Source organism: Balaenoptera physalus (genome assembly GCF_965194825.1).
Source record: "Balaenoptera physalus genome assembly, chromosome: 7".
Taxonomy (NCBI): domain Eukaryota; kingdom Metazoa; phylum Chordata; class Mammalia; order Artiodactyla; family Balaenopteridae; genus Balaenoptera; species Balaenoptera physalus.
Window position 1 is genome coordinate 122,980,300 of NC_138886.1, and position 23,301 is coordinate 123,003,600.

The window sequence follows — 23,301 nt, forward strand, 5'->3', positions numbered from 1 at the left end:
TATGTCACATGACATACTTATAAAATAGTCCTATAATTATAGTAGTGTTAATAGTAATTAACTATTAACTGACCTATCTCTATAAATTCTAAAAACTATAGTTACATTTTTAACTATAATGTAGTTAAAGGTGGTGTTTCACAATTTTATCTAATTATGTTTTTCTCTTTTTTCCCCCATAATCTTAAGAATTCATTCTTTTCATTCACTTCCTCAGTAAATCTACTTTTCTTCTTTATCTCATAAGCATTAGTTAGTTGGAAAAAGTCATAGGCTCTGTTTTCTCACTTATGCATGTCTTCCTTGATCACTTCGTATTTCCTTCTCTGGTTTTTGCTTCATTAACTTAACTGGAACCAGGTAAACAGTGTCAAATGAGCAAACCACATTTGCAATGAGCATGGCATTTCACACATTCTAAAATCATTAAAAAATAATTCACGTTATGCCTAAAGCATCAACTGCATGCTTGTCAAATTTTATAAATGAAAATTAATATCTTTGGAATGAGTTGGGATTGAATATAAGACGTTATCAGAGATTTAAATATCGTTATTTAAGCTGGCCACTTTCCTCCCTTGCCCCACCTTATTTATTGACAAAGTGCAAAGAAGGAGGGAGGCCTTTCGCTCTTGATCATCCCTTCCATGTGTCTTTGTGAATGTCCCTCGTAGGCACTGGTCCAAGGAATGCATTCCTGGGTTCTAGGGATACAGCAGTAAACAAAACAGAAAAATCCCAGCCTTCACAGACTTAACTTCTAGAAGGAGAAAGAAAATCAGCAAAATAAATACATCTCCACTTAAATATCACCTTCTCAATTTGGACTTCCATAATCATCTTTTTTTTTTTTTCTTTTTTAAAATTTATTTTGGTATATAGTTGAGTCACAGTGTTGTGTTAGTTTCTGCGTAATCATCTTATATCAATTGCTACCTTTCCCCGTGCCCCTCTCTACCATTTTTCCTCTTGCCCGGCTGTTCTCCATAGCACTTTCTACCTCCTAAGTATTGTGTTATGTAATTAGGGTAACACAGGGGGCATCCCTGTATGTGTTTGCTGGAAAAACACTGTGGGGCAGGGACAGGGGTGCGGGCAGGAGACTTGCCAGGAAGCCGCCTCTGTATCCAGGGGAGGGCGGACGATGGCTGGTCCAGCTCAGTGGAGGGAGGTCAAGATCAGTGCATGAACATTGAATGCATTTTGAAGAAAGAGCCAAACCGCTTCAGCTTTCGGTTGCGAGAAGGAAAGGGGAGTCAGAGGTGAGAATAATGGGGAGCAGGTCAGTGGGGAGGGGATGGAAGGGGCCATGGATTTATGTATGAGTTTGTCCTTTAAGAGGGAGCAGTGGATAAACGTTCTAGGACAATAGCCTGTGACATCAGAGCCCACTTACCTCGTGTGGTCCCTGAGTTTCAAGCGAGACGGAACACTGAGACTGTTTTCTCACAAGCATCCGCCTGGGTGCACGGGCTCTGCTACCTGTGTTTGGGGAAGGGGGAGATGTTACTTGTAGTGAGTGGGTTCTAGGCTGGGCGAGCACAGAAGGGAGGACGGGGCAGGTGAGGGAGGCTGGGAGATCCCGGTGGGGCAGCGGGCTTGTTGGTGCTGGGGTGCAAGGGGAGGAGCTTGCATTTGGGGTTATGGAGACCCTGTGGTTACTGGTAGTAACACCAACTCTCCCGTAACAGAGAAGTGAGGCTGAGTGGAGGAAAGGATCACTGTCAGCAAGCGTGTTGGAAATATCCTCTGTATGGATATTAACATCATAAAATCAACAAGAGTTCTGTTGGAATCAGTGACCGGGTACCGGGAGCAAAAGCCATTGAGGGATAGTGATGTGAGATTCAGCAGCAGGTGGTTTTAGAGGAAAAGGACAAAGAATGAGGACTAGGGAGACGTCCGCCCTGCCCATGGCACGAGTCACGGGAAAGCTCCAGAGGGCTGGAGATGCAGTACCTTTAGGGGACAGGCAAGCTGGTTAGAGCACGAACATGCAGGGAATGGGCAGGCCGTTGGAATTATATATTTGCAAAGGAAAAGTGCCCATCACTGATTGATAGCTGTGCGCTTTTGGAAATGTCGGGACTGAGCTCGTTAGGGTGCTGAGAAGCGTGGGGGTGAGTCTGTGGCGGGGCTGCCGGGCCCGCGGGTCCCCGTGGAAGGGAACGTCGGTGGTGTGGCCGGCGGGCTGGGACAGCCGGTGAGGGTACGTGGGTACGAGAGATGAAGGGCTTATGACAGTTCAGCACGCTAAAAAAACTCACATTCTTTTCCAAATAGGGAAGCTCCTATGGGTACCTTCTTCTGTTCAAAACCAGACATGTTAACAGAGGTTCTTATGTGTCAGTATTTAAAGTTGTTTAAAAATATTTTTCAGAATAAACCATGTGACTCATGAATTCACGTATCAGTAATTTTACTTTATAGCTGCTCGGACAAAAACCTTGGTCTAAGAGTTCTCACCAGGAAATGTGTGAACATACACATGGGAAATGAGAATCTTTACTATCAAGAAGTGGTCAGGACAAGTAGGGCGAACCTCACAGGTCATGCTCAGTGAAAGAAGCAGATTCCAAAGACCACACGTTACACGAGTCCCTGTCTGTGACGTGTCCAGAGGAAGTAAATTTACAGAGACAGAAAGTGCATGATTCCATGTCTGTGACGTGTCAGGAGAAGGGAATTTACAGAGACAGGAAGTGCATGACTGGTTGTCTGGAGCTGGGGCGGGGGGCGGGGGACAGGGGGTGACTGCAGACGGGGCTATGAATCATTAGGGATGATACAGATGTTCTGAAGTGGATTGTAGTGACGGTCGCCTAATTCTGCAGATTTACTAAAAATTATTTGATTGCGCAGTTAAATGAGTGGATTTTAATTTTATATGAAAGTGCTATATGAAATTTGAATTTTTGCTAAATATATTATACCTCAGTAAAATTGCTTTTTAAAAAAGAGGTAATGCAGAGAACATTTGGAAAAAGTAACTAGCACCCAAAATTAAATGTAGTGCTGGTGAGCTTTAGCAGGAAAAACTGTGACCCTTATTTTTTGTGTGTCACTGATTTTGTAATTGGAACAGTAATACATTGTATCCTTTGATCCAATAATCTCATTTCTGAGAATGTTTCCTAAGGGAAATGTTTCCAAGGAAGCAAAAGTTAACATGCACGAATTTGCTTACAAAAGCGTTTTCCCCTTTGATAGTGTTGTCGATGCATAAGGATGCAGGTACAGTGTTGTAATGGATGAACACTCAGTAAATGTGTCATATGCGGAGTGTGGGGCTCTTTGCAACATGATCACTCTAAGAATTTAGAAAACGTGCAGTAGTGGAAAAGGTGGCAGGCTCAGTATAACTATGAAAATGTATTCATGGGCATGACAATTCAAAACTTTTAAAAAGTCGGAAAATAATGGGAAGCTGTGGGGCTGTTGGTTGACTCGTTTATATAATTGAAATATCATAATTTCTCTTTTAAAAGTAATGCAGAGTAATAGGAGATGAAGATATTTGCCTTATGCAGATAAGTTAATCTGCACTTACATAGTGCAGATAAGTTAATATTTGGCCGTAAAAGAGTGAGCATAGTCATACAGTATGGGCATATACCCAGAGAAACCATAATTCAGAAAGAGTCATGTACCACAATGTTCATTGCAGCTCTATTTACAATAGCCAGGACATGGAAGCAACCTAAGTGTCCATTGACAGATGAATGGATAAAGAAGATGTGTCACATATATACAATGGAATATTACTCAGCCATAGAAAGAAACAAAATTGAGTTATTTGTAGTGAGGTGGATGGACCTAGAGTCTGTCATACAGAGTGAAGTAAGTCAGAAAGAGAAAAACAAATACTGTATGCTAACACATATATATGGAATCTAAAAAAAAAAAAAAGTGGTTCTGAAGAACCTAGGGGCAGGACAGGAATAAAGACACAGACATAGAGAATGGACTTGAGGACATGGGGAGGGGGAAGGGTAAGCTGGGACGAAGTGAGAGAGTGGCATGGACATATACACTACCAAAAGTAAAATAGATAGCCAGTGGGAAGCAGCCGCATAGCACAGGGAGATCAGCTCGGTGCTTTGTGACCATCTAGAGGGGTGGGATAGGCAGGGTGGGAGGGAGACGCAAGAGGGAGGGGATATGGGGATATATGTATACGTATAGCTGATTCACTTTGTTATACAGCAGAAACTAACACACCACTGTAAAGCAATTATACTCCAATAAAGATGTTAAAAAAAAAAAAAAAAGAGTGAGCACAGGGGCTGTTCCTCTCTGGACTCTTTGGAACAATCAGGCCCCAGAGCCTGCAGGTGAAGCAGAGCCTGTCGGTGTTCCCAGCAGGTAGGGGAGCAGAGAGGGCCCAGAGCCAGGCATCAACTCCCGGGGGGGTGGGCGAGGGGCCTTCACGCAAGCCATGGCCTCGTGGAGGTTCAGGTGTGAGCAGAGGAGAAGAGGCACCCACCCGGGGACACCTGCAGGTGTCAGAGCCCCGCGGAGTGGTTGGCTGGGGTGAGGACGCGGGGCGGTCAGGGCAGGGGGGATACGTCCAGGGCTTGCACTTGTGGGCGGCCAGAGTGAGAAGAAGGTGTGTGTGAGGTTGGGGCAGGGTCTGGGATGAGAAAATGATTACATTCTGGGGAGTCTGTCTAACCGGTAACATACGAAAGGTAATTGGCGGGAGCTTTCTTCTCTGTTAGGACAGAGAGTTACACGTATGGAAAGGGGAAAATCCGAATACATCCGAAGTGTTGGATTAGAATCCAGGGTATCGTTGAAATTCATGGTTTTGAATTCCTATAGATAATAATAAAAATAGGTGTAGATTTAAGAGTGGAGGTAGATGTGTTGTATGTATGTGATGGGGTGATGTATATTTTCTAGCTTTGTCCCCTGAGAGGGCCTCGGAGTGGTAACCCCAGTTGTGGTGAGCAAATCTAGCACCTGGATCTTGGTTTCCGATTACCACCCAGCACTGAAAAGAACCAAGTCTATGTGCAGCAGTGGTTGAATCCAAGCTGGGAAAGACCAAGAAGATGAGGCTGAAACATCTTGCTAGACAGCAAGGGAAGTGCTCCAAGAGGGATGGGGCAGGTCCAAAGGTCAGAGAGGCCAGGTCAAGGGGCCTTGACAGGCCATGTCCAGGACAGCATGAGTATCCTCATGACAGCGGTACCAGATTATAACCTACAGAATAAGATTGGAAATCACAAGAACACAGAAATATAAATGAAGTGAATAAAATGAGTCTTGATGAGGAATGGGATATTTACATAACGTCAAAGTTCTTCCACCGCAGATACTTACATAGAAGGATTAATGACCAAGCGCCATGTTCATGGAACAAATTGAGATCATGGGCCGCATGGTGTGATGCGCTGAGAACACGGCTCTTCTGTGATGCTCCTGTCAGAGCCGCACAAGCTGCGTCTAGTCATGACGTCACTTCAGATAAACCCAAATTGAGAATGTTCTATGTCATTCTCGGCCCATGATGTTCAGAAGTGCAGAAGCCCAGAAAAGACTGGAGAACTGTAACCAGTTGAAAGGAACTGGTTTTTTTGTTTGTTTGTTTTTTTAGCCTAGCTTTATTTATTTATTTATTTATTTATGGCTGTGTTGGGTCTTCGTTTCTGTGTGAGGGCTTTCTCTAGTTGCGGCAAGTGGGGGCCACTCTTCATCGCGGTGCGCGGGCCTCTCACTATCGCGGCCTCTCTTGTTGCGGAGCACAGGCTCCAGACGCGCAGGCTCAGTAATTGTGGCTCACGGGCCCAGTTGCTCCGCGGCATGTGGGATCTTCCCAGACCAGGGCTCGAACCCGTGTCCCCTGCATTGGCAGGCAGATTCTCAACCACTGCGCCACCAGGGAAGCCCAGGAACAGTTTTTAAAATGTCAACTAAGTGCAACAAAATAGGATTCTGGATCGCATTCATTTTCTAAAAGGGGACATTCTTGAGACAATTAGCAAGACTTGAATGGGGTTTGAGAGTAGGTGGAAGTAATGTGTCAACATTAATTTTCTCATTCACATGACAGCATTGTTGTTACAGAGAAGATGTGTCTTTGCAGCAAACACACACTAAAGTTTTGGGGGGCTGATAGGGCGTCACGTCAGCAACTGATACACACACCTTTGTACAATCCCCTCCATGTGATGTAGAAAGAGGGCTTTTCTCTCTTTTGAAAAATACTTTCTAGAGTATTGAATCAAGCTGTCTTTTTTTTTTTTTTCCTAAGCTGTCTTTGTGGCAACTGTAATATCATGGTTATTTATACTAATATCTAATAATGCCATTCATGTTTGGTGTTAAATTGCAGAATAAAAAATAAAATTTGCAGGCCTTTGATTTTATACTATTTTTAAGTATATACAAGTTAGATTTAAGTAGTGAAATGTTTACAGAGTATAAGGAAAAGGGCACTGATGGCATTTAGTGCTAAGGCTACCTACTTCCTCATTAATCTGAAGATTATTGATTTAGCCTTTTTTCTTTTAGCTGATAATTTTAAAATAAGGATGTGCAGTTTATTTGCATAATATGTGACCACATTCAGTAAATTCCAAACAATTGTGTCTTACAAGAAATAAGAATTTACCTATGATTTACTACTCTGCAATATTTCAAAATATCTAATGTAAGCAAAAAAGAAACACTTGGTATACATTTTGACTTAACTTTGAAAAGCATTTTTTTCCCCAATTCACTCTTTTTTCACCACGTGACCAAAAATTGGTTGACATGTTAAAGTTGATTTTAGCCCAATGTTTCTGCGATTTCATGATGTGTCTTCTTTTTGCCAAATTATACTATTGTCTTTCACTAAATAATATCATTGAGATCCGATATACTCTGACCTTTAATTATAATATGCCTCTTTTTAACTTGTTCTGTGCTCGGAGATGCCCCACAAAAAATATGTCTGTGTGACCAGTGGATGTGACTGGCTGGAAATCGATTCTTTGCTTCAGATGTTAATGTCATGTTCTTGAATGACAAACTTTAAAGAAAATCAAGTGGCATTTTTGAAAGTTTTGTCAAAATCATAAACATGCTGTTTAAATGGAATGCAATCAGTGTTTTCTTCTTTCTTGATACTGAAAAAAAGAGACTATGTGCACATATTTCCTCCCAAACTATCTGATATAAACAGTTTCCACATGTCAAAGTTTTACATAATGATGATTCTAAAATGGCTTCAAATTGCAACAAGTCACTTTCATTAAGCCATGAATATTGAATAGCAATTACTGCTTAATAGGCTTTTTATAAGACATTTAGATTTACTGTACAGCTAAGTTGCTATAAATTCTGCTTGAATGTATCATACAAATATCAATACCTGTGATATCTTCCAAGTATTAAGCCAAATTCCATAGCACATTCTTAGTCTACTCTTTTCTGCCCCATAGCTTTTGTTTTTTGTTTTTTTGGTATTTTTTTGAATTTTGTTTTATTTATTTTTTATACAGCAGGATTTTATTAGTTATCTATTTTATACATATTGGTGTATACATGTCAATCCCAATCTCCCAATTCATCCCACCATCCCCACCATCCCACTTTCCCCCCTTGGTGTCCATACGTTTGTTTTCTACATCTGTGTCTCTGTTTCTGCCTTGCAAACTGGTTCATCTGTACCATTTTTCTAGATTCCACATATACACGTTAATATATGATATTTGTTTTTCTCTTTCTGACTTACCTCACTCTGTAGGACAGTCTCTAGGTCTGTCCACGTCTCTACAAATGACCCAATTTTGTTCCTTTTTATGGCTGAGTAATATTCCATTGTATATATGTACCACATCTTCTTTATCCATTCGTCTGTCAATGACTGCCCCATAGCTTTTGAGTTTTTTTCCTTATTTACATTCTTTTTGACATTTTGCCTCACTAGACTATTGTCCATTTTTTGCATAAAAAATGCTATAGAAATATGAGTGTGGTTGGTTGTTTTGAGGGAAAAGATTTCTCAATATTTCCAGGGTCATATCCTCTTTGACTTAACAGGCCAATTCATTTGAAAAATTATTTCAAGATGTAGAAACACAGAATGATCTGAACTCAAACTATGGATCTATTAACTACATTTTCATGTGTGGTTGTTTTGTTAGAAAGTCTAAAGGAGATTAACATCTAAATATGTACAAAATAGCTTTAAAATATGGAAGGACGTTGTATTAGTTCTCTGTGTAGCAAGTTATTTGAGAATTGAATTGCATAAAGCCACGAACTTTCTCCAGTTGAAGGTCTTTACTGAGGCTGCATTCAAGCCATTGCCGTGAGTTGGATCATTTCACGTCTCGTGTGGGGCTGAAAGATCTCCTCCAAGCTCACCCGCGTTCCTTGTCAGGCTTCTGCAACTTGTTGTCTGTAGCACTGAGGCCTCAGCCTTATGGGGCCACATGAGCTTTACCAGAGGACTGACTCACAACCTGGCAGTTTGCTTCCCCAGTGTGAGGGGCACAGAGAGGGCAGGGGAAAGCCAGCCCCTGAGACAGGGCAACCTCGCTCTGCTGGTGACCTGATCCAAGCAGTGGCATCGCTTCGTGGTCTGTGTGTTAGAAGCAAGTGGATGGGCTTAGTCCGCACTCAAGGAGAGGCAGGTCCCAAGGTCACTGAGGGTGGTCATAGAGGCTGCCTGCCCACAGATACTGGGATGTTAAAGGCTGAGCTATGTTAGAATTTCCTTCTCTTGGGAATAGTTTGAGCTTTCCGACGGTGGGACGAGTAATGCTGCAGCAGGCACAGAGGGGGAAAGCTACAATATATATGCAATAAACCCCTTCAAATGGTACTGTGTTTGCTCCTGCAGTTAGTAAAGGATGCTTTTCTTGAATTCCGTTTTCCAGGACAAATTCACAACAAGAAAAGATCGGATTTTTATCTTTCTCTTGTTTACAGATTCTTGTTTTATATTCTCCCCCTGGGGTTTGAGGAGTTTTCTGTACCTTCTCTGGAGGAGTAAACCGGTTGGCCCAGGTCTGTCTGTTCTCCATCCTGAATCCATTTTAACTGTGACTAATCATGACTGTGGGATCCACATCTCTGTGTATACAGCCAGGGGGCTGTGTGTTGAGGGGGTTAGGGCAGCTGCAGTGGCTAAAAGGAGCCCGGATCCTCTGGCAGTTCTGAGAGAAAAAGGGATTTTATCATCTGGGCACACACTCAAAAGGTGACTCTTAGAGATTTTTGTCTCTCGATTCTCAGAAGGATAACTGAGTTGCCAGAAAGAGTAATTCTTCTTTCCTGAAAACCATCCCTAGGTTGTCTGAACAATAGTACAAAGAATGCTACTGGCTCACCATGCGTGATGCATACAACCGGCCATTGCATTGTCCCCATTTTCCCGTTTATTTTGTTAATCTAAATGTCCTTCCTTTAGTACTACAGAAGATGTTAATTTTTTTGCATCATGAAGTTAAGTACTCTGCTTATCACCAATTAAAATCTGGTAAAACCAACTAAGGGATTTTACCTTATGTGTTTCTAGTTCATCATAATTCTAATAATTGCTATCTTTCTAGCAACAATGGCTTTTACAAGAGAAAATAGACTAAATAATATTTACCAATCTTACTGGGAATATGTTTGTTGCAGTATTCTTTTTTCTTATTAAACATAAAGATCAAATGACTTTATTTAGAATGTTGTGATCAAGACTCTGGTTTTGAGCTTTTTTTAAACAAGATTGAGGGCATTGGATATGAGTAATTTAGAATTCAACCATCATTTATTGGGGTCCTAAATATATACATACTAGAGTCCCCTTCCCTTTAGCCACACATAAAAGCACATTTTTTTCTGGTAAATAATTCCTCTTCCTTCAGATTTCAGCTCAGGTATCATTTTCTGTCACAGAACTGTGTATTTCCTTCCTTACACTATCACAGTATCAGTTTTACATATGTTCGGCCTTTTTTTAAAATTCACAATTGTTTCCCCTGTACTGTTATCTTCCTAAAGAGAGAGTTCGGATGACATTTGTTTTTATTGCTGTGTTGTTGTTATTGCGTTTATGCTGACCTCTTTTATTCCTAGCCATCCTGCATATCCCTTTTCATAGTAGATATTTATTGTAGGAATGAATGGAAGAAAGTATGAATCCAAATTATGGGTGTCCCATCAACTCTCACTGTATCCTCAAAGTCAGTTGTGGCAATTCACCCTCATCCCCCTCAGGTCTAACAAACTGTAACTTCCAATTATCTTACATTACTAAAAATCTGTCCTGTCTTTCTGAGGGTAGGTTTGGAAACAGAAAAAATCCAGGTTGCACCATTTATTAGGATTTGATAGAGCATGCCTTTTACTTTAAAGAGAGAGCCTTGTCCTTACTTTATAAATAGAGATTGTTACCGAAAGCAAGTTCCTGTGCCCACCACACGGTGAGGTCAAACAAAACGAAATGTTGGAGTTTGGAACATAGAGTTTTATTGCAGGGCCACACAAGGAGAATGTCTGGCTCATGCCCAAAAAACCCTGAACTCCTCCAAGGGTTTCAGGAAATTACTTTTAAAGGCCAGGTGAGGGAGGGGTGAGGTCCGTTGTTGCAAACTTCTTGGTATCGGGAGTCCATTGTTCTTGCAGCTGTGCACGTATGAACAGCTCAGAGCACGATGTTCCTATAAACCTCCAACAAGACACATGTTATTCTCTGTTTTGCAACTTTCTATCTCTATATCAATGGACTCTGAAAGGTCAGAGCCTTGAGAATGGGCTCTCCCGTATATTTCAGGCTATAGACAACATTCTTTTACAAAAGGTGCAGAGTCAGCATGACTAAGCGCAGTCAACAGAGCACAAGCATTAAAGAAAAAGAAACAGATCTAATACGGAGCCAGATTTGTTCTTCCCTATTCCAACATTGCATTACCCATATCATATGGTTCATTGAATTTAATGAGACTCTCTCCTTCTTTCTGTGTGTTGTGTGTGTGTGTCTTTTTACCTTATCAGACATACAGTAGGCACTCAATAAATGTTCGTGCCCTTCCTCTTGCCAACAGAAATATTTGCTCTTGCCCATCAGCACATCATTTCTCAGAAGTCTTTCCCTCCTAGATACTTGCAGTATTGCACTATATGATTACTCTTTCAGATTAGCTAGTGTGTGGCTAGTCCTGCGTTTGTTGACTAACTAAACGCTGACTATGTCATTTCTACCCTCTTCATTTCCTTCTCTTTTTCTCCTGTCTCTTGCATCTGCATGCAACTCACAATATCTCCTTTTATTCTTTTTCCCCTCGTTCTCTTTTCAGAGATTTTATATGTATCCACAAATGAAACTGTTGGCTTCATATTTCTTACCTTAAATTCTAAAAGTTCATACTTATGTTCACTTCTGGGTTCAAGTTATAAGCTTGTAATTACCTACAAAACATTTTTTACCAGATTGATCACCAGCATCTGAAATTCAAAATGTCTATAACCAAAGAATTATCAGCATACACTTACTATATTCATATTTCATTTTATAGACACACAGCTCTACATTACCAAAGTCAAAACTTCAGGGAAATCTGGCTCATTCCTGCACCTGAACTATGTCTACATTATGTTGATTTTCCCTTCACAAGTGTCTTTCAGGTCTGTCCCTTTCTGTGTCTCTGCTTTCACTTTTGCATGGTATTAATTTGTGGCTTAGCAATTTTTTAACTGCTTAGCAGGCCTTTCCTCTGTCTCTTCAGATGATGCTATACTCATCTTTCAAAATCACTTCTCTAGCCATCTGTTCAGATATATGGACTCACATTGCCTAGAGGATAAAATTGAAACATCTTTACCCAACAATCAAAATAATCAAAGCCCCAATTATCCCTCCAGCTGTGTTTCTTACAACTCTCCAGCTTTAACAAAACTTTCTTTCAGCCAAACGAGAACAACCACAATTACTAAGACTGATCTGTACTGGAAATACATTGTATATACCTTATACATAATTCTCAGCCTTGACTAAACCCGTATTTTCTAAGATTTTCTATGGCAAGTCTGGGGAAAAGTTATTTCTCGAGTTTCTAAACTTTTAGAATGTATTATATTTTACACTTATGTGATGCGGTTTGCAGTTAACTTCCTTGCACATGTGCTGTGGCATTATCCCTGTGTCTTTGTTAACCACTATGCCTATTAAGTCCTTGTTGTAGCTTATACTAAAAAAAATGAACCTTTTGTAGTAAGCAGGACAAAACAAGTATTAAATAGTTATTCCCAGTATGTTCTTTAACCACAGTGAGACATTTAGTCAAATATAATTAATATAAAAAATAACTAGAAAAGCCCGAAGTGTTTGGATATCAAGCAGTATTCTTATAAATAATTCGTTTTCAAAGAAAAAAATCACAATTAATGTTAGAAAATATTTTGAACTTAATTATAATAAAATATCTAATATCAAAATGTGAAGACTTTTGAGATCTAGCTAAATTTGTGTTAGTGGGAAATAAATAGCGTTAAAAATTGATATTTCAGAAAAGAAAAAAGGATGAATAGCAACATTCTATGTATTCAACTCAAGAAGTTAGAACAAGAATTGAAAAAAATTGAGAAAGAAGTAAGAAAATAATAAATATAAGGGGGGTCATTATTGAAATATAAATCAAATATACAGTAAAAAATAAATCTCTCATCTAAAGCTAGTTTTTTGAAGGAAAACTAATAAAAGAGATTTACCCCTAGGAAGAATGATCAAGAAAAAAGATACATCTCCAGTATCAAACATGAAAAACAGGCATATCACCAGAGAGCCTATAGATATTAAAAAGATCTTAAGAGCTTATTAGTAACAGTATCATGTTAACAAATAGGTCACTTTTGATCAAATGTACAAATTTCTAGAAAAAGTCAATTTTATGTAAACCAATTCAGAACAAATTAGAAAGTCTGAAATATTTACTATTAAAGAAATCAAATTTATATTTTAAAGCCTTCCCATATAGAAATCTCTAGGCTGAGGTGTTTTCAAGAATTATTTTAGATATTTAAAGGAAAGAACCCACAAACATTGTACAAACGCTTCTAGATAGTAGAATTTGAATTTGTTCCCAATAATTGTGATCAGTTGCAATATACACTGACAAGATCTAGTAAGAAAAAACAACAACATTGCAAGCTAATACTGCTCATGAATATACACACACAATTCTTAATAAACTATTAGCATATCCTATCCCTTATAAAAGGATAATACCTCACAGCTCAGTGTTGTTTATTCTGGGGAAAGCAAACAAGACCCAGTGATCAATGTAATTAACAGAACTAAAGAGTTAAACCTATGATCCTCTCATTAGCTGAAGAAAAAGCATTTATTAACTCAATATCCATCAATACCCATTCACTATAAAAACTCTTACCAAACTGAGAATGGGAGGAAACTCCCTTAATCTGAAATTTCCAATTCTGAGCTTCTTGTATAAATTTAGTTAATTCCAGCTCCATCCTTTTAGCAACTCGTCGTGAGTTACTCTTTTATTTTATTATACAGAAATTCTGGTAGCTCTACAGTCTAAGTATGTTGAAATGCGACCACTCAGCATGCCCCCTGCCAGGACTTTTGTCCAGACGGCCACCATGTCCTGCCTGCCTTTGTGGAGTTGCTTCCTATGTGTCTCAGCCTTGTCTTATTTCGGTCTGTTCCCTGCACAGATGACAGTGACCCTTTAGCTCTTTGCATTAATCTTGTGTGCACAGTCTGATGGAACTCCTGGTCACATCTTTGCAGTGGTTGGTGTAACCTGTCAAGACCATGCGAGGTGTGGGCTTTTACCCACCTGGGAGCTACAGGTGCAGCTGCCCCTGTGCCCCGGGACTCCGGGTCAGTGACAGAGGATGCTGTGACCGTAGCAGCAGCAGCAGCTGGAGCTGTGTGTTGGTGTCCGCTGTCCTTGTCCCCGGGTTCCTGACCTGTGACGGGGACCAGCTCACGCAGCGGCTGCCGCAGGGGAGAACATGGAGCTTGGGGTCGCATCGCTTTACAAGAAGTGGAAGGAAGCCTGCTGTGTGCAGGGGGAGACATCACGTCGTATCTCAAGGTGACTTGCGGGGAACTCAACCTTGGGAAGAGCCAACAGGGCCTCTTTTTGGTGTTTTCAGCGAGAATGGGGTCCTCACCCATGCGGAGTTCCTCTGCCCCCAGGCCTGCAACCTGGATTCCGCGGTGTCCCGTGGTCCCGGCGTGTCCTTTTGCTCTTGTTCCCCTGCTTGTGTGGCTTTGTGCTGCCCTGTCTGCTTTTCCTCAAATAGGCCAAACCCCCCCTCTTTTTTTTTTTTTTTTTTTTTTTAAACTCTGCTGACTTTCCTTACAGTTCCCTCTGCTTGGAATTTTCATAGCTTACTCCTTATCTCCTTAAGGTTTTTTCTTAAATATTAACGTTGCAGCTCTTTGCTTCCTCTTAAAAATGCAGCACAATCCCCTGTCCCCCTTATTTTTCTTGGTAATACTCAGTACCATTCAGACTGCTTCTCTGCAGAGCACTAAAGTAGGGCAGCATGCATTGTCTTGGATTTGGAAATTCAATTTGTAGGAATTGATGCTGTAGAAATAATCAGACCTCATAGAGGCACATAAAATAGTACTTATCACAACATTGTTTTATGTGGTAATAAATTATTATAGCAAATGCATATACATAGAGAATATTTTTAGTACAAATACATCAGACAGCTGACACCGAGCATATCTTTGGGTAGTGATATTGGGCGTGATGTTTATTTTCTAATTCATGTGGTTCTCTAATTTCCTGGTGTTCCATATGGTCTTCTACTTAGTTCCTTTTCTTCCAGTTTTTCCTTCGTATTATTGTAATATTGTTCACATTTTTTCTTCCCTTTTGTACATTATTAAGAACTATAAACAGTTTGAGATTTTACCCCATTAATAAGCTGAAAAATTAGCCTGTCTCAGTTTTGTGGGTGCTGGTGAAAGACCCCAGACTCCTGGTCAGAGGCAGAGAGCCTGGTTCCCTGGCACAGAGGGAGCATGGGGCATCACATATTTGTCAGTCCCTCCTGCTCCCGGTCCCAGGGGGGAACGTGGGTGGGCCCAGTGAGACACCTGCACTCACTGTGGGTTACAATACAGGACATAAGTGAGGTAATTTTTTAGGGAGTTGTAAGCCTCCCTGCGATGAGCTCATTGTCTTTATTCTACTGAACAGTCAAGAATTCACTCTTTCTTCCATAGGGAGACATAGCTCTGTGGTCAAGAGCAGTTTACAATACACTCATCTTTGCAAAGATCGTCCAGAACTAAGGGCGGTTGGTGCTGTGTTTCTAAGATGTACAGAAATGGGAGGAGCACTTGGAGAATTGGATCACTAATGTGTATTATGTTTATGATAATAATAATAATAAAACATTTTTCTACTTGCAAAGAGAAATGAGATTTGCTGAGAGAGAGAGAGAAACAACTTTCTGAAAGGAATGAAACAACAGCCAAAAAGGGGTTCTCTGTGAAAAGTAACACTGGAGCTGAGATCTGAAGGGTTTGCAGGTGATATATAGGTTCAGACAGAGGGCAGAGTAGTGAGCTAGCCCTGCGCTGTGGGAAAGTCGTGAAGGCACTAGATGAGGGTAGCGGGGCTGGGCACCCAGAGCAGCGGGGACGGTGAGGGGGGCTGCAGAGATGGAAGGGGCAGACCCCCCCTGTTGTTTATCCAGAGGTCACCAGGAAAGCACTTAAAGTTTTGCTTTTTGTCTTTTGTTGTTTGGTTGTTTTGTTATTTTTCAGCAAGATAGTGACATGATAAGATTTCCATTTTGGAAATCTCTTCTGACTTCAGTGCAGAGAAAGGAACCAGAAGAGAATCTGAGAATCCCTTAACGTTACCTGTAATACTCATAGTTTTAACGTTGTATTCACAGATTATTTGTATCTGAGGTCTGAGTAAGATTTGGCAGTCACATTTACTTTCTTTCCCAGAGGATACCTTTTAGCAAATTTATCAATGCATGATGTTGTCAGTGCGTTTGTACTTAATAGGATTTAATAAGTATAAATAGTATTTTAGGTTGACTACTGTATCAGCCACAACCCCTGACGTGCAGGTTGGAGGGACAGGATGTACACAGAAAGCCTTTCCCATGTAGCAGGGAGACAGTTCTTAATACCACATTGCTGAAAAAGCCCTACGCTTTTTAATATACACAGATAAAAAAGCAGAGTGAATAAATTCATCAACAAGAAAAAATACATCTGTTTACTGCTGTCCATCCGTCCATCCATCATCCACCATCCACCATCCATTCATCCATCCATCCATCCATCCATCCATCCATCCATCCATCCAATAGACTATTTCCTGAGGAAGTTAAGTCATGTAACTAATTTTTAGAAATTGTACCTAGATCTTATTTTAATGGGAAACAAATCAGTGAACATCTACTGAAATTGATAGTTGTGCATCAAAAATCTCCCAGCATTACATTTTACTTACAAAACAGAAAAGAGCTTCAGAGGAGTTCATTGTGGCAGGATTTTCGAGAAAAACTTCATCTAAAAATAGGCTCATTTAAAAGATAAAATGAATATTTCCGTGTATATTGGCTTAATGATCACATTGTTGCTTATAGTTTTGATGTTATCAGAATTAGTCTGCACTTGGGCTGGAAAATCTGGAATTATGTGAGGAATACCTGAGCCCTTTTGTGGGGGAGTGCTCTTCAGAATATGACTGAAGGTGAATATTCCAGAGTGCACACATTAGGGCTTTTCTTGATAAAAGAAATGCGGTGTCTTGCCACTATTTCCAAAATAATTTAACATTCATTAACTCACAGGACATCTTTAATTGTATGTCTTTCCGTAAATTGAGGGTTTATTAAACTCTGATAAATTAAACAATGTTGGCAATATTTTCAGGCTTTTTTCCGTGGTTCAGGGATGTGTGTACCTTTTAAAAATGCATGTCAAAGTGCAGTTTGCCAGAAGCAACAGTCGTGATGAATACAAAACGTGAGCTCTGTCACTACCTAGGAAACATCATAATTGGTATCATCTTACCCTATTCTTCTGTATCCATGTGCTTGAAATGTGTGAGATGTACAAAGTGCCAAGTAAGAAGAGAGTAAAAGATCCAAACACCAGCAGAATTCAGGAAGACCCAGTAATAACAGAGAAGGCGGGTCCAATTCCCCAACAATTTTCTGAGTAAGGCCTGTGAGAACCTGAGAGGCTCCTCCTCCTTAAAGGAACTTAAACCTTTAACCACGTCACCTGCGCCAAATTCAGCATCAGGAAGTATGTAAGTGGTTAATATAAGAGAAACTTTTTAGTGAAAATAAACACTGAGCATAAATCTAATGCTCTGAGCAATGACACAATATATAGACAAGAGATACTAATTATTGCCAATTAGTCATGTTTTTTTAAATAAATATTTCTTGGACACCTATGTTGGGGAGTATTGTAGTCACAGGGGCTATAGCACTGAATGTTATATATCATATTCTAGTAGGGTTAGACTGAGGATGAACAAAGCTAACATCTAGAGGATGGTTATTAAATATCAGGGAAGGTAATGCATTTTTCATGTGCATCAGTGCATGGCTTTAAAATGATATTCCAGTTTCAAGGCAAAAGGTGTTGCAAACATTTTCTAGCCACTGGCATGACTAAGCCAGAGCAGTGCAGGTGCTCGAGCATGAGTGAGGATTGAAAGTCCCATGTGTGTGTGAGTGTGTGTGAGCGTGTATGAGTGTGTGTGAGCGTGTATGAGTGTGTGTGAGCGTGTGTGTGAGTGTGTGTGAGCGTGTATGTTAGTGCGTGTATGCACGTATGTGGATATGTATGTGAATCTATAAGAAACGTAGAGGAAGACACCAGCAGAAACCCTAAAACAGCCCATTTTCGCTCTTTGCCAGTGACAAGTTGACATATTTATATTTTTACGGCAAATCTAATTAGAGACTGTGTTTTATATTTAGAACTTTATTTTAAATGTGATCTTAAAAGAAATCTCAAAACGATGATATTTAGCAGCAAAAATAAGTTGTTCTTGTGGCAGCTTGTCTTGTAGGAAAACGGGGGTTAACTTTCTTGTCTGTACTTGGTCTTATGACAGGAAATGCAAGTGTTTTCCATAAGTGCCTTTTATGTTAATCTAAGTGTCTGATCTTTTCATAGTGCAGTCATTTTTTTCAGCCATTTGTCTCTGATTTATCTTCTCTCATGAAAGGCTGCATTTTTTTTTTTTCATTTTTATGGTGCCACCAGAATTATTAAAGAGCTGTCAGTCGAACTTTGGCTGTTACTGTCCCTTTTTACAAAGAGAGAATATTAAACAAGATTTATGTCAATTTTGTAAGAATAGCTCCATTCTACGTACAATACACTTACTTAATAATGATAGAGTAAAATATAATGATTGATGATAGTAAAAAACCTGCACAAATGTAACACACATAGTAGGTGAGGTATGTTGACAGCTTTTGTGTATGTAAACATTTATTACTTTGTGTTTTACTGCCCTTCTCCCACACCTCCACCCTCACTATTTTGAGGGAAAAATCATATATTTTCTTCATAATCTCATTACAACTCATTTTCTTTACTTTTAGAAAGAGCAGTCATTTTTCTTAAGAATGTCACTCAAATGTATCTAACAGCAAAAGGATTAAATTCAAAATAGTGTGCAGAATTAAGGAATTAGAGAGCTAACAGCTTACTAGAAACTGTCCCCAAAAGAACAGAACTGTAGTTTTTCATCATGGTCTGTATTCCTCATTGAAACCTTCTTAAGTTTACCATTATTTAAATGAAAACTTCTTAAACTGAATAAAGACCATTGCATTTTGCCTTGGTTATTATTCTCACTCTATTATTTGATGTACACCTTATACATTAAACATTTCCAGTGTTTAAATCTTTTTGAAAATTAAGTTCTTACATATGCTTGAACTAACAGTTAAAGCTGACTTGTGGTGTGGGGATCAGCTTGGAGGGAAAAATATATTGTTAGGAATTCCCTTATTTTCCAGTTGAGCAAGAGAAGTACTGTAAATCTTGCTAATGGATTTATTTATGCATTTTTCACTTAAATTTATTTTCTTTTTTAAAATCAAAGCATAGTTGATTTACAATATTATATTATTTTCAAGTGTACAACATAAGTGATTCAATATTTTTGTAGATTATACTCCATTTAAAGTTATTATAAAATATTGGCTCTATTCCCTGTCTGTACAGTATATCCTTGTGGCTTATCTATTTTATACATAGTAGTTTGTATCTCTTAATCTCCTACTCTATCTTGCCCTCCCACTTCCCTCTCCTCTCTGGTAACCCCTAGTTTGTTCTCTATATCTGTGAGTCTGTTTCTGTTTTGTTATATTCATTTGTTTGTTATATTTTTTAGATTCCACATATAAGTGATAACATAGAGTATTTGTCTTTCTCTGACTTATTTCACTAAGCATAATACCTTCTAGGTCCATCTATGTTGTTGCAAATGGCAGAATTTTGTTAATTTTTTATGGCTGAGTAGTATTCCATTCTGTCAATATATATGTAGCACATCTTCTTTATCCATTCATCTGTCAATGAACATTTAGGTTGCTTCCATATCTTGGCTATTGTAAATAATGCTGCTATGAACAGTGGGGTGTGTGTATCTTTTCAAATTAGTGTTTGCATTTTCTTCAAACTTGTGGTCAGGAATGGAATTGCTGGGTCTTATAGTCATTGTATTTATAATTTTTTGAGGAACTTCCATACTCTTTTCCATGGTGGCTGCATCAATTTACAATACTATCAACAGTGTATAAGGGTTCCCTTTTCTCTACATCCTCACCAACATTTGTTATTTGTGTTCTTTTTGATGATAGTTATTCTGACAGGTGTGAGGTGATATCTCATTGTGGTTTTGATTTGCATTTTCCTGATGATGACTGATATTGAGCACCTTTCCATGTGCCTGTTAGCCATCTGTATGTCTTCTTTGGAAAAATGTCAATTCAGGTCTTCTGCCCATTTTTAATTGTCTTTTTTTTTTTTTATAATGAGTTGTATGAGCTGTTTATATATTTTGGATATTAACCCCTTATCAGCCAAATCATTTGCAAATATTTTCTCCCATTTCAGCAGGTTGTCATTTCATTTTGTTTATGGTTTTCTTTGCTGTGCAAAAGATTTTAAGTTTAAATAGGTCCCGTTTATTTTTGCTTTTAATTCTTTTCCCTTAGGAGACATATCCAAAAAAATATTGCTACAATTTATGTCAAACAGTGTTCTGCCTATGCAATCTTGAGGAAAAAAAAGAACAAAGCTGAAGGTTATCACTCTCCCTGGCTTCAGACTATACTACAAAGCTACAGTAATCAAAACAGCATGGTACTGGCACAAAAACAGACACATAGATCAATGGAACAAAATAGAGAGCCCAGAAATAAACCCATGCACCTATGGTCAATTAATCTACAGCAAAGGAGGCAAGACTATACACTGGAGAAAAGACAGTCTCTTCAACAAGTGATGCTGGGAAAACTGGACAGCTACATGTAAAAGAATGAAATTAGAACATTTCCTCACACCATATGCAAAAATAAACTCAAAATGGATTAAACACCTAAATGTAAGACCTGAAACCATAAAACTCCTAGAAGTGACCATAGGCAGAACACTCCTTGACATTGCTATTGTATTTAAATTAAGCAACACATACTAAGAGCACTCAAAAACTAAGCAGATATTTGAAAGAAGAGGTTCTTGATTTTATGAAGAAACTAATACATAGAAATGGCAGATTTCTGAAGGAAAATCTTACCAGGATTCACATCCTAACTGTAAGGATAGACTGCTAAAATACATTTGCTCCTTCCGTTGATCTTATTGAAATATTCTATGGAAGATTTCTGATGCCAGCTCAAATTAAAAAATCAGGAATGATTTAATGGTGTTGGGTCAACAATCTCTGTGCACCTACAGTGTGGACAATTAGGAAGGAAAAGATCCACAGCCCTCAAGTCCTGAGCACTTTGACATCTCTGGGAATGCAGTGAAGATGCAGAATATGCATGAGAATCTAGTGAGATGCTAACTTCTGAATTGGGAAGGGTTAGGACATTACCGCTAAGCTGGTGCTCTCTGGGCACCAACCCATCAATTCAGACCAGAACAACCCTGCATATATAAGTGTTTGAAACATAAAACTAACATTCTTTTTTAATTTAACGAAAGATTGGTCAGGATTTTTAAAAAACCATCATTAGGATAAGTGAATCATTTATATAAGTTGCAAATTCTACTCTTCCATAGCGTATAAACCTCATGTAGAAGGTAACTTAATTGTTCCTTAGCTTTTGTTCCTTTACACCTAATTTTGCTTATCCCTCTTTAAATATTGATTTTGGAATTATTTTTTACAGTTGTTTTCAACACAAGGAGAAAAATGCTAAATGACAAAAAATTGAAATTAACAATAGAAGAAAAGGAAAACAAAATTATAAAGAAAAAGATATTTTCATTAGTCATCACAACAATGCTATGCCATTTTCATCAATGAATTAACATATATCTTTAAATCAGTAGTACAGGGTCATTCAACTGCTGCTAACAAGATGTGTTCATTGGAATTTGCAGCTGAGACCTCTGTATTGGACATAAATATGACCATGTCAGTACAGAGAACTTCAGGTCACTGTCACCAAGTCATGTCATGATGTAAGGATCTTATCTCCTCCCTGGGACTTTTCTCCCCTGTTGACCATGAGTGCCTCAGACCTTGTGGGATTATCTATGTCAAGGCTTATACATAGTGAGTTTGCATAACGAAATATTTGCATCATTTTTCAAAAACGTTATGAATAACACAATTAAAAATTGCTTTAAGTAATTATATAATTTCTTAATGAATCAAACTAAAATTATGAGTCCTATCAAACAGGAGTACAAGGATCCCGCATAGGGGTGGGTCCAGGGGCCCTAAGGAAAGGACAGAAGTTGAAATCTCACTCACCAGCCATTGTACTGCATTAAGATGAAGACATTTTAAAATTCTGTCAGAGACAGAAGTCTGAAAAGTAAGTTCAAATAGGTCATCAGAGAAGACAGAGCTCAAACCTCTCCAGGAAATTATTACAAATGGGATCTGGAGAACGTAACCTGAAGCAAATGCCAAAGGTGACAATTTTCTGTCAAAAGATGTATAATTTTTCTCATCTCCTTAAGAAAGCAGAAGTTCTGCAGAGGTGGCTGTGAGTTGCTGGCAGAATCAAAGACCCCGCAGGCTCTCATGGTTACTGAACATAAAACTCAATGAATAATTCACAACAGCATTTTAATTTCTTCTTATGTTCTATATTTAGTAAAGCTTCAGCAGCAACTCAACATCTGCATGCTAATCTAAGGATTTGGACAAATTAGCTTCACCAAAGGATTATTATATCATAATTTATTTTCTCTTGATGACAATGATAGAGATGCTATTCAACAACAAATTCCTAAAAAATTCCTAGAGCTCTGAAAAAAACAACATCTACAGATTCACTCAGGGGGTTGTGTAAATTTATGTGTATAATTTCGAGAGGAAGAACCTTATTTGATAACTCAGTAGGACATAGACATATTTGCATACTTGGTTAAAGTGAGTTGTAAAAAAATTAAGCTTAATGCCTTTATGTGATTTCCATTAGTTATCTTAAAATAGAATGCATCTTGGAACTCTTTCAAATTGCATATTAAGAAATTCACAAACATGACACTGACTTCAATGTATATTTTTTGAGAATTTTGTTTCTGCTGTCTTTATATCTTCATACTTTCGAGTCCAAGATTGAGGTTCTAAGCTTGGGGAACTTAAAGAAGTTAATAAATTTTTTTAAAATAAATTTTATTTGTGGTGGTTGAATTGATGTCTGATTTGAAATCAGAAAGGCTAGGAATTGCTTTCTACCATTTCATTTATGGTTTGCATTAAAATGAGGTGTATTTTAGATATTAATATGCCTAGATTGCTTTAAATGTGTATATTATTTATAGTAATACTGTGTTATAGCAAATTTATCCCCAAATTTCAGTGGTGTGACACAATAAAAAGTAATTTATTTTCCACGTATTAAATCAAGAAGGGTGTCCTGGTCAGAAGGGGTCTCCTCCTTCTGTTGATTCAGGGACTAAACTCTTTCTGTAAACATGCTTATAGAGTTCCTGTGTCGGCAAGTGTCACAGTGGTACACGAACACAGATCTGTACATACGTCCAGTGAAATTTGTGAGGCAGGCTTACCAAAGGTTATATTTAGTCTCTTGTTGGGAAGTGATTAAAGGAGCCCAGAATACCCAAAA

The 23,301-nt window shown here is 38.7% G+C and overlaps 1 protein-coding gene and 1 long non-coding RNA gene across 4 annotated transcripts in view; one reads left to right on the top strand and one right to left on the bottom strand.

The window, feature by feature from the left end:
- Positions 1-23,301, top strand: part of SPOCK3 (SPARC (osteonectin), cwcv and kazal like domains proteoglycan 3) — a 450,312-nt gene that overhangs the window by 230,782 nt on the left and 196,229 nt on the right. Inside the window, exon 1 of one of the 3 annotated variants that reach the window (XM_082468991.1) lies at positions 8,805-14,054. The exons of the other annotated variants lie outside the window; for them this stretch is intronic. Within the exon in view, the coding sequence (XP_082325117.1) occupies positions 13,972-14,054 (83 nt within the window). The 5' untranslated portion in view covers positions 8,805-13,971. Of the gene's footprint in view, positions 1-8,804; positions 14,055-23,301 lie in introns of those variants that run through there. 3 annotated transcript variants of the gene reach the window in all.
- LOC309664131 overlaps positions 1-23,301 on the bottom strand; it is a 354,258-nt gene that overhangs the window by 114,149 nt on the left and 216,808 nt on the right. The gene's annotated exons all lie outside the window — the stretch shown is intronic.